This window comes from Phallusia mammillata, chromosome 7 (genome assembly GCF_965637545.1).
Source record: "Phallusia mammillata chromosome 7, kaPhaMamm4.hap1.1, whole genome shotgun sequence".
NCBI classification, from domain to species: domain Eukaryota; kingdom Metazoa; phylum Chordata; class Ascidiacea; order Phlebobranchia; family Ascidiidae; genus Phallusia; species Phallusia mammillata.
In genome coordinates this window covers 19,113,548-19,125,581 of record NC_137258.1, presented here as the reverse complement: position 1 = coordinate 19,125,581, position 12,034 = coordinate 19,113,548, and the positions used below count along the sequence as shown (strand labels likewise).

Here is a 12,034-nt window from a genome sequence, read left to right as displayed (position 1 = left end):
TTGCTGTGTGATGTGGTATAGTTGATGTTTTTCACAAAATCAGTTGAGTTGCTCAAAGCAATTTTAAATTTGTTGACAACAAAGTTGTTTGTCGACATTTTCCAATTAGCAGTTAGCTGGGTGTTGTTATTTTGTGATGATAGAGACAAAGAAACACCTTGTGGGGTAGGAGGAACTGTCATAAAAAATATATTGGTTTCAAAAAACTAGTAGAACCATGGTCTGGAAGGTCTGGAAGAAGTACAGGAAAGGTAGGAAGTATTTTACCTTCCAATTTGAAAGGTTTCAACAAAAAGCTAAGTGTCTCTGCAGCTGACAACACAAAACACAACTGTGACCTAAAGAGCATCATCTCAGCTCTAATATTGGAAAATGTTAGACATGTGTTAAGTAATTTTGCAATGAAAACCAATGCTTATGATCATTGTTAGTATTTTTGTTGGCAACTGACCAACTTGCTTGCAAAAATGTGAAATAGTTTTAGCTGTGAGGCAAGCCATAATGTAAAAAAGTCATGTCTTTCTACAAAAATTCAAATTTTCTTGTTTTTTAGAAAATTGGTCTTTCTCAAAGCATATAAAAGAGAAAAAAGGTTAAAGTTAGGCATATTTTTGTCTGTCTCACATAATCAAAGTTGCACAAAAACATTTCATAAATGTTGGGTACAAGAAATTTTTGCTCTGTTGATAAAGAAAATTTATACCCTAGTTACTTGACCACAATAGATTTTAGAAACAACTCAAAACACAACAGTTAGAAATAAAGTGTTGTCTGAAAGATATTTTTAATATATTTTAAATTATGTACTTCTGTTTCATAAAATGCTGTGTTACAGCAGCAGTCCAACACTAAACAAGTTTGTAGTTTGCAAACCAATGATGAACCTCACAGTATGGGAACTTGTTTCAGTTCAAAGTTAATCCAACTTGCACCAAACAAACAAATTTTGAAGCAAGGTGCTGTTGGAAAGTGCAGTAACTTTACCTGTCCGTTGTTCATTTGATTTGGATGAAGGTGGACTGCTTTCTGCACCAGTAATAGCATTGACTGTAATGCTGTAACTTTCACCAGGAATTAGGTTCATTATTTCTTGAGAATATGAACTATTGCTGTGTGATGTGGTATAGTTGATGTTTTTCACAAAATCAGTTGAGTTGCTCAAAGCAATTTTAAATTTGTTGACAACAAAGTTGTTTGTCGACATTTTCCAATTAGCAGTTAGCTGGGTGTTGTTATTTTGTGATGATAGAGACAAAGAAACACCTTGTGGGGTAGGAGGAACTGTCATAAAAAATATATTGGTTTCAAAAAACTAGTAGAACCATGGTCTGGAAGGTCTGGAAGAAGTACAGGAAAGGTAGGAAGTATTTTACCTTCCAATTTGAAAGGTTTCAACAAAAAGCTAAGTGTCTCTGCAGCTGACAACACAAAACACAACTGTGACCTAAAGAGCATCATCTCAGCTCTAATATTGGAAAATGTTAGACATGTGTTAAGTAATTTTGCAATGAAAACCAATGCTTATGATCATTGTTAGTATTTTCGTTGAAATCTGACCAACTCGCTTGCAAAAATGTGAAATAATTTTAGCTGTGAGGCAAGCCATAATGTAAAAAAGTCATGTCTTTCTACAAAAATTCAAATTTTCTTGTTTTTTAGAAAATTGGTCTTTCTCGAAGCATATAAAAGAGAAAAAAGGTAAAAGTTAGGCATATTTTTGTCTGTCTCACATAATCAAAGTTGCACAAAAACATTTAATAAATGTTGGGTGCAAGAAATGTTTGCTCTGTTGATAAAGAAAATTTATACCCTAGTTACTTGACCACAATAGATTTTAGAAACAACTCAAAACACAACAGTTAGAAATATGGTGTTGTCTGAAAGATATTTTTAACAGAATTTAAATTATGTACTTCTGTTTTTACAAAATGCTGCGTTACAGCAGCAGTCCAACACTAAACAAGTTTGTAGTTTGCAAACCAATGATGAACCTCACAGTATGGGAATTTGTTTCAGTTCAAAGTTAATCCAACTTGCACCACACAAGCAAATTTTGAAGCAAGGTGCTGTTAGAAAGTGCAATAACTTTACCTGTCCGCTGTTGATTTGATATAGTTGAAAGTGGACTGCTTTCTGAGCCACTAATGGCAGTGACTGTAATGCTGTAACTTTCACCAGGAACTAGGAACATTATTTCTTGAGAATATGAACTATTGCTGTTTGATGTTACATAGTCGATGTTTTCCACAAAATCAGTTGAGTTGCTCAAAGCAATTTTAAATTTGTTGACAACAAAGTTGTTTGTCGACATTTTCCAATTAGCAGTTAGCTGGGTGTTGTTATTTTGTGATGATGGAGACAAAGAAACATTTTGTGGAGTGGGGGGTACTGTCAAAAAGTTTGTTAGTTTAGAATGTTTTCACGTATTTAAAATACCAGTTGCTCTTTCTAACAATGTGTAATTCTGCTGGACTGGGTATGTTAAAACATATTCAAGTTCACAGAAAAACATATGCAACAAAAATCTGGTGTTCAGATTTTGTTAGATAATGAAAGTACAAAAGATATGAAAAAGGTAAAATGGCCATATTAAAAATTATGTAATAAACAAATTTGCTTGGTATTGAAGAACTTGAGAAAATGTATTACCACAAAGAGTTGTGGACACAGTTAGTAAAAAGTGTTGAAGTTTCTGTAAATGGTTTACAAACTAAAAGCATGACTTTGGTCAACTGCCCTGTAGCTAAACACATAAAAACAGGCATTTAAGGCAAAGAAATGCTGAAAACATTTTGGACTGTAAATGTTAAAAGGACCTTTGACAATATGTGACACAAAATTTTTGTATGTAATTTTTTTTTAAGATGCTTACTTATAACTTTTTAAAAACTTTTGCAAGAATAAAATCCTTATCCTAGTTTTGCCAGGATTCCACATGATGCTGGAAAACTTTTGTAATATTAGGCCATGTTTGGTAAATCCACTGGAAAAAAGTATCAGATGAGAGGAAATTCAAAAAATAATAATTAAAAGGCCTTTTTAGCCAGCATCAACTATCATTTTTGTAAATAATTCAAAAAATAAAAAGAGAAAAGTGAAAATCCAAAGTGTAAGTTTCAGACTGGAAGTAGACAAACGAAACAATGTGACAACATCAAGATCTTGCAAATACAGTGTTGTTGAGTAAAAAAGTGAATATATTTCAATCCAGCAGCTATGGGAATAGCAAAGTTGTAATATTAGGTAAAAAGCTAAAAATGCAAAACGAAATAGTGCATTAGTCATTTGCAGCAAACAGTTCATGAAGTTTCTGACTTTGTTGAACAACCATCAGCAATAAAGAGAGACAAAAAAATCCACAAAAATTCTGGTGTCCGAATTTTTATTTTACATGTGACAAAGATAAAAACATAAAAAGATAAGAGAAAAAGAAACTTTGAAGTTGTTTAATGTAAATGTGAGAGTAAATAGTTTTGTTGTGAATGAACTTTAAGAGGAAAAAAAGAAAAAAACTCTGTTTATGAGTGGTTACTTTGGCTTGTACTTTTTTTTGCAAAATATAATAAAAAACCACTGCAAAAATGAAATCCTTATCCTGATTTTGCCTGGAATCAACACAAGACCAAAAAACTCATGTAATAATAGGCCATGCAACTTCATTATAAGTAGCTTTACCTATTACTTTAAAAAAATGACATAAAAAGGAAAGAATAGAAAATCCAAAGTGTCAGCTTCAGACGGGAAGTAAGCAAAATAAAAGCATTGTGGCAACATCAAGATCTTGAAAATACAATGTTTTTTAGAGAAGTAATGAATATATTTCAATCCAGCACAAAAGGAGTCCTGCTTCCTTTTGCTAATAAATAAAATCATGAATGCTGATTTGCAGTGAAAACTCTGATTGACATTGTTACCTGTCCGTTGATTTTGGGTTGAGTTAGTAGAAAGAGATTTGACATTCCCACTTACAGCTACCACTGACACAGAGTATGATTCACCAGGGGTGAGCCGTTTAATGGTGAAGTTGTAAGACTGTCGTAAAACAGTCACATTAAACTTCTTCGGCCGTACACAGTTGCTGACATTCACTTCAAAACTAGAGATGGCAAAATTTGAATCTGACATTTTAATTGTTAGCCATAACCTCTTTCTGTTTCGTCTTTTCAACTGCACTGAAGTTGGAGCAGGGGGATCTGTTTAGATAAAGAACATGTTTATCTTATGAATTAGAGTAAAGTAAAACCAAACCATATTTGGCCTAGTAAAGGTTAATCGGATTACCTGTCCTCTGGCTGTTTGAGTTAGTAGGTAATGATGTAGCATTGGCACTTATTGCTACAACTGAAACAGAATATAATACACCGGGAGTTAGCCTATTTATTTCAAAGTTGTAAGAAGCTTGTGAAACAGAAACATCAAACTTCTGCAACCCCACAGAGTTGCTGACAGCCACTTTAAATCCAGAAATAATAAAATTGGGGGCATCTGGCATATCGATTGTTAGGGAAAAGTTTCGGGTTGGACTTGTGATTGATCTTGCCAAAGTGACTGATGTTGGAGCAGGTGGATCTGTTTGGAGTTGAAATATGTAAGTATGCAGTAGAATTTGATAATTTTCATAACCCTGAAGCATTGTTTAACATCCATCATCAACAAAACAGACACAAATATATGCAACAAAATTCTGTCCAGATTTTTGTTAAACATGTAACAAAGAAGTAAGGTAGAATGAATTCAAGAAAAAGAAATTTGAAAAATTGTTAATTTAAATTTGAGTCTTAAGCATTCTGTTGTCAATAAACTTGGCCAGAAGAAGAAATACAGAGTTGACTGTAACAGACACAATCGCAAAACTTCAACAATGTTTTTTAAGCAGTGTGTTTTGATTTGTGAAGACTCTTTACCAAAGTGATACACACTCTACTTAAATTGGTTCCCAAAAGAAGTTTAAAAACCTTGTGCTTCTGATTTAGTCAAATGCTTTATTACAAGCAGCAGCAAGCAGCTCACAGTACATGTTTGCATGATTGCAAAGCAATGATAAACCTGTATTTGCTTAAAATCCACATACAAGATTGAATTCAAGTAAAGTAGAACCACTTTAAGATGGTGTGCTATTCTGCATTACCGATTCCTAAACTGTGTTTTATGTTTCTTTGTGAAGCTTAAAAACGGCCCAAACGTCATCCAAGGTGACCAAAGTTTTAGCATCAACACTGCAGATTAGGCTTTATTTGAAAGGTATGTTTTTGAAATCTATGCCTATGGCAGTGACTGTAATGCTGTAACTTTCACCACAAGTTAACTTTACTAATTTTTTCAATTGATCTACTGCTGTTTGATGTTGTAAAGTTAAATTCTTCCACCAAACCAGTTGAGTTGCTCAAAGCAACTCTACACAATTTCCCATATGCAAGGAGTTGGATGTTACTATTTTGCAATGAATAAGATAAAGCAGCATTTGTGAAGTTGTAGGAAATGTCAAAAAGTTAGTTCTTTAAGGTGTTTACATATGTAGGATACAAGTTCCAAGTTATCAAGACGTATTTTTGCTGAAACAAATCTGTTAAAACCTTTACTATCATAGGAACATATATGCAACAATCTGGTGTCCAGATTTTGTTAAGTTGCAAAGAAACTTTGTTGAACAACCATCAAAAAGAAAGACAAAATATATCCAACAAAAAGTGTGTGAAGACGAGATCTTTTTGAATGGTTATTCATAGGTTGATTAAAACCTAGGTAGGTAAACTAACGAGATTTTTAAATTTTAAAAATACTCATAAGCAGTACATTATTCATCATTTAAAAACATCATTTAATTTTAAATCCACAAATCCCTAAATATCTACATTACACTAATTCACACAGTAAAATAAGGTAAGGTGTTGTATCCAATCACAGCTTTTTTTCCTTTTAAAGAAATTAATAATGTGCAATCAGCTTACCTGTCCTCTTGCCATTGGAGTAGGTAGAAGCAGATACAGCATCTCCACTTAATAATACTACTGACACAGAATATCTTTCACCAGGGATTAAACCTGTTATTTCGTATTCATACAAAGAACTTGGAGTAGAGTTTTTGTATTGAAACGGAGTTGTTGAGTTATTTAGAGTCACATTGAAACCAGAGGTAACAAAACTGGCATTTGGCATAATGATTGTCAAAGCCAAACTACTTGTTGCATTAACATTAGACCTTTTCAAAGTCACATTCTTTGGGGACGGAGGGTCTGTTGAAATACAAAACTCACTGCAGATAATGGCATCATTAAAATTTCCAGATTTTCTGAAAAAGGCAGGGTCAAGTGCAACGCCAGTAAACAAACAATGAAGAACAACAGAAGATACAAAACAGGAACAGTTGCAGTTCCCTTGCTCAAAAAGGCTCATGTCTGAGTGAAAGTAAATATTGTAGAAGCCTATAAGGTTAGTGTTGAAATGTTTAAGTGTAAATGGCATAGAATGAGAGTATCTTACACTGCACCTTGATTCATGGAATAAAGATAAATCAGTAAAAATAATCGGATATACCTAAAAATGAGAAAGTGAATCGAAATGAACCAAGATTTCAGAAATTTTGTACTTATCCAAAATTTCAAATTCATTAAATAGTGAAGTGTTAGTAGGGTATTCTTTGATATATGATTGACTTTTTCCTGATTAAAAACATAATAGGTAAATGAGAAGTGAAATAACAGTGAGTTTTGGAATTTGTATTACACCAAATTCTGTGGAGTGACATACAATAAAAAAGTGTTGTTTTTTATTTGTGGGGTGACTTTTACCTGTTGTCTGCAACTGAGAAATCTTAGAAGCTGGGCTCTTCACATCATGACTTACTGATTTCACATTAGCCTTATAACTGCCCCCGGGAATCAATCCTTTTATGATATGTGAAAACGTTTGACTGGCTATTGTACCAGGAATATTGACCGTTGTTTTATTCTGTCCAAATAGCCTTATTTTGAAACTTGTGATCACAAAGTCACGCTCATAGAAATCCCAGCTGCATGTTAGGCTGGTTAGAGTGTGATTTGCATTTCGCACCAGTCTTACATTCATTGGAGTGGGAGGAACTGTTGACAGAAGTGAAAAAGAAACATTTAAAACAAAGCCTTCACAAAAACAAAAAAAAGTTTTTAGATTTTAAAATTCTCAAAGTTTTAGATTACATACATACATATATACAACTAATTACATTTCCACAACGCAAAACAACTTTTTTAGCTTTATCTAAAGCTTCAGATTCATAATTGGCAATCAGCTTACCAGTCCTATTGCCATTTGATGGGGCAGATGCAGATACAGCATCTCCACTTAATATTATTACTGACACAGAATATGTTTCACCAGGGATTAACTCTGTTATTTCATATTCATACAAAGAACTTGGGGTAGAGTTTTTGAATTGCAACGGAGTTGTTGAGTTATTTAGAGTCACATTGAAACCAGAGATAACAAAACTGGCATTTGCCATAATGATTGTCAAAGCCAAACTACTCGTTGAATTAATGCCAGATCTTTTTAAAGTGACATTTGTTGGAGAGCGAGGGTCTGTGGAAACACAAAACTCAGTCAACCTAAAATGGAAATGATATAATACAACTCTAAATCAGTCAAGAGACAGCAAAGCAAAGAAGTAAAAACTATTAAGAAACAGTTGCAGTTTCGTTGGACATTAGTTACTAAGTAGAAGTAAAACATGGTACAATTCAATTAAGTTAGTGTGAATTGTAACAGATGTGATGATATTAGACCTTTCATCAGGAAAACTGTAACAGTCTTTACAAACACTCCACATGTAAAGAGAGCGGAATGAAGATAAAAACAACAAACAGGTATGGAAAACATGACTTATTTAGAATGTTTTTTTCAAAATAGCTCAGGGTTGAATAAAACAATTCCACCAAGCAAAAAGCAATGTGAACAGAACAAGAGCTGGTGAACTTTTGCACTCAAACAACATTTCCAGTATGCGAAGCAGTGAAGTGTTAGCCCTGTTATTTCATATTTATACAAAGAACTTGCAGTGGAGTTTGTGTATTGCAACAGAGTTGTTGAGTTATTTACAGTCACATTAAAACCAGAGGTAACAAAACTGGCATTATGCATAATGATTGCCAAAGCCAAACTACTTGTTGGATTCACATAAGATCTTTTTAAAGCCACATTCGTTGGGGACGAAGGGTCTGTGAAAATACAAAACTCACTGCAGGTAATAGCATCATTGAAAATTCGCAATTTTCTGAAAAAGGCAGGGCCAAGTGCAACGCCAGTAAACCAACAATGAAGAAACAGAATATACAAAACAGAAACAGTTGCAGTTTCCTTGCTCAAAAAGGCTCATGTCTGAGTGAAAGTAAATATTGTAGAAGCCTATAAGGTTAGTGTTGAAATGTTTAAGTGTAAATGGCATAGAATGAGAGTATGTTACACTGCACCTTGATTCATGGAATAAAGATAAATCAGTAAAAATATTCGGATATACCTAAAAATGAGAAAGTGAATCGAAATGAACCAAGATTTCAGAAATTTTGTACTTATCCAAACTTTCAAATTCATTAAATGGTGAAGTGTTAGTAGGGTATTCTTTGATATATGATTGACTTTTTCCTTATCAAAAACATAATAGGTAAATGAGAAGTGAAATAACAGTGAGTTTTGGAATTTGTATTACACCAAATTCCGTGGAGTGGTGTGAAATAAAAAAAAGTGTTGTTTAATTGTGGGGTATCTTTTACCTGTTGTCTGTAACTGAGAAATCTTAGAAGCTGGGCTGTTCACATCAAGACTTACTGATTTTACAATAGCCTTATAACTTCCCCCAGGAGTCAATCCATTTATCACATAAGAAAATGTTTGGCCTTTTGTTATATTAGAAATATTAGTTGTTATATTTTGCTGTCCAAAAAGCTTTATTTTGAAACTTGTGATCACAAAGTCAAGCTCAAGGAGATCCCAGCTGCATGTTAGGCTAGTTAGAGTGTGATTTGCATTTCGCACCAGTCTTACATTCATTGGAGTGGGAGGAACTGTTGACAGAAGTGTAAAAGAAACATATGAAACACATCCTTCCAAAAACAAAAAGAAGTTTTTGGATTTTTTCTATAGTTTTAGATTACATACATATCTACAACCAATTACATTTACACAAAGAAACACAACATTTTCGGGTTTCTGTAAAGCTTCAGATGCATAATTGGTAATCAGCTTACCAGTCCTCCTGCTATTTGATGGGGCAGAAGCAGATACAGCATCTCCACTTAATGCTATTACTGATACAGAATATGTTTCACCAGGGATTAACCCTGTTATTTCATATTTGTATAAAGAACTTGGAGTAGAGTTTTTGAATCGCAACGGAGTTGTTGAGTTATTTAGAGTGACATTGAAACCAGAGGTAACAAAACTGGCATTTGGCATAATGATTGTCAAAGCCAAACTACTTGTTGGATTAACATGAGACCTTTTCAAAGTCACATTCTTTGGGGACGGAGGGTCTGTTGAAATACAAAACTCGCTGCAGATAATGGCATCATTAAAATTTCCAGATTTTCTGAAAACAGCAGGGTCAAGTGCAACGCCAGTAAACAAACGATGAAGAACAACAGAATATACAAAACAGAAACAGTTGCAGTTTCCTTGCTCAAAAAGGCTCATGTCTGAGTGAAAGTAAATATTATAGAAGCCTATAAGGTTAGTGTTGAAATGTTTAAGTGTAAATGGCATAGAATGAGAGTATGTTACACTGCACTTGATTCATGGAATAAAGATAAATCAGTAAAAATATTCGGATTTTCCTAAACATGAGAAAGTGAATCGAAATGAACCAAGATTTCAGAAATTTTGTACTTATCCAAAATTTCAAATTCATTAAATGGTGAAGTGTTAGTAGGGTATTCTTTGATATTGGATTGACTTTTTCCTTATCAAAAACATAATAGGTAAATGAGAAGTGAAATAACAGTGAGTTTTGGGATTTGTATTACACCAAAATCCGTGGAGTGGTGTAAAATAAAAAAGTGTTGTTTAATTGTGGGGTATCTTTTACCTGTTGTCTGTAACTGAGAAATCTTAGAAGCTGGGCTGTTCACATGAAGACTTACTGATTTTACAATAGCCTTATAACTTCCCCCAGGATACAATCCATTTATCACATAAGAAAATGTTTGGCCTTTTGTTACATTAGAAATATTAGTTGTTATATTTTGCTGTCCAAAAAGCTTTATTTTGAAACTTGTGATCACAAAGTCAAGCTCAAGGAAATCCCAGCTGCATGTTAGGCTAGTTAGAGTGTGATTTGCATTTCGCACCAGTCTTACATTCATTGGAGTGGGAGGAACTGTTGACAGAAGTGTAAAAGAAACATATGAAACACATCCTTCCAAAAACAAAAAGTAGAAACCATTTGGAAACAGTTGCAGTTTCCTTGGACATTAGATACTAAGCAGAAAGAAAACATGGTACAAGCCAATAACGTTAGTGTGAATTGCATGAGATTTGATGACATTAAGACCTTTCACCTCAACAACTTCAACCATCTTTACAAACTCTCAGCATGTACAGAGAATGAAATGAAGATAAACAAAACCACAACGGTATGAGAAACATGACTTATTTAGAATGTTGTCTCAAAATAGCTCAGGGTAGAGTAAAACAATTCCTCCGAGCAGAAAGCAATGTGGAATGAACAAAAGCTGGTAGATTTTTGCACTCAAACAATATTTCCAGTATGCTAAGCAGTGAAGTGTTAGCAATGTGTTTTATTATTTGGTGGCCCATTACCTAACTGATAAACATTAGTAGCTGCAAGTGAAGTAAAATGAAAGTAAGAATGTTGTACCAAACAAAATTCCTTGGTACAATGAATAATAAGGTAATGGAGTGCTTTTTTGGTATCATGATGACTTTTACCTGTAGTTTGCAACTGAGAAGCATTTGAAGCTGGGCTTCTTACATTATAACTCACTGAAGTCACAAGAGCCCTATAACTTTCCCCTGGAGTCAATCCATTTATTACATACGAAAATGGTTGACCCACTGATGTAAAAGGAGCATTTCTAGTGATGTTTTTTGTCCCAATAAGAAGTATCGAAAAGTTTGAGACAGCAAAGTTAGGTTCAGTATAAAACCAAGTACAATTGAATCTGGTCGTGTAGTCATTTGAATCCCGATTCAATACTACATTAACTGGAGTGGGGGGAACTGTTTAACAAAAACAAAGAAATCAGAGTTATTTCGGTCATTTCAGATTCAAGCAATTTGAAATACAGCTACTTTATGAAAGTATTAACAAGTATAACTCTTACAGCAGAGTTTTATTGCAAAATAACTGATGTTTTTCTGTCTCATATTTGATGCCTTTATCAGGACAATGCATAATTTTATGATAAAAGTGCACCAACACCACGCCCCTACAATAACACAACTACACTGCCAAGATAACTAGTGCTACAAACTGTGCAACACCCAAAGTGTGTAACACCCAAATTGTGCAACACCCAAAGTGTGTAACACCCAAATTGTGCAACACCCAAAGTATGCAACTTACTAGTACGCATTGGAGTAGAAGGTTGGGACTCAGCACTTGGTACATTAATACTGTACGAAGTCACTGTTAGGGTGTACTGCTTGCCAGGAACAAGATCATCAATGATCCAGTTGTTTGTAGTAGCATTTACAATGTTAGCAACTGAGTTATTGGTATAAGCTGTGACTGTGAATCGGTCTGCAATACCCTGGTATTGCCATGTTACGTTGAGTTGTGAATTATACTGTGTGTGACTGAGAGTGACATTATAGGGCTGTGCAGGATCTAAAAAAGACAGGTTGAAAAAAAACAATACCACAAGGTTGTCTTTTTGCCAGGTACCTTAATACCATCAAAAACAAAAAATAAGTGCATTGACCCCAAGCCAGAGAAAAAAAGAATTCCTGTAGAGCAACTTAATGTTACAATGTTTTGGTTTGATGTTCAGCATTTATCTAACAATAATTCTTACTATTTTACAAAACAATTCAAAGATTGTAA

General features: G+C 33.9%; 1 protein-coding gene across 9 annotated transcripts in view; it reads right to left on the bottom strand.

Moving 5' to 3' along the window:
• The window catches only part of LOC145239524 (receptor-type tyrosine-protein phosphatase eta-like), a 61,689-nt gene that overhangs the window by 37,037 nt on the left and 12,618 nt on the right, over window positions 1-12,034 (bottom strand). For 8 of the 9 annotated variants that reach the window (XM_080102858.1, XM_080102859.1, XM_080102860.1 and 5 more), the window contains exon 8: window positions 11,555-11,818. The exons of the other annotated variant lie outside the window; for it this stretch is intronic. In XM_080102858.1, coding sequence (XP_079958984.1) covers window positions 11,555-11,818 — 264 coding nt within the window. The remainder of the gene's footprint in view (window positions 1-11,554; window positions 11,819-12,034) is intronic. 9 annotated transcript variants of the gene reach the window in all.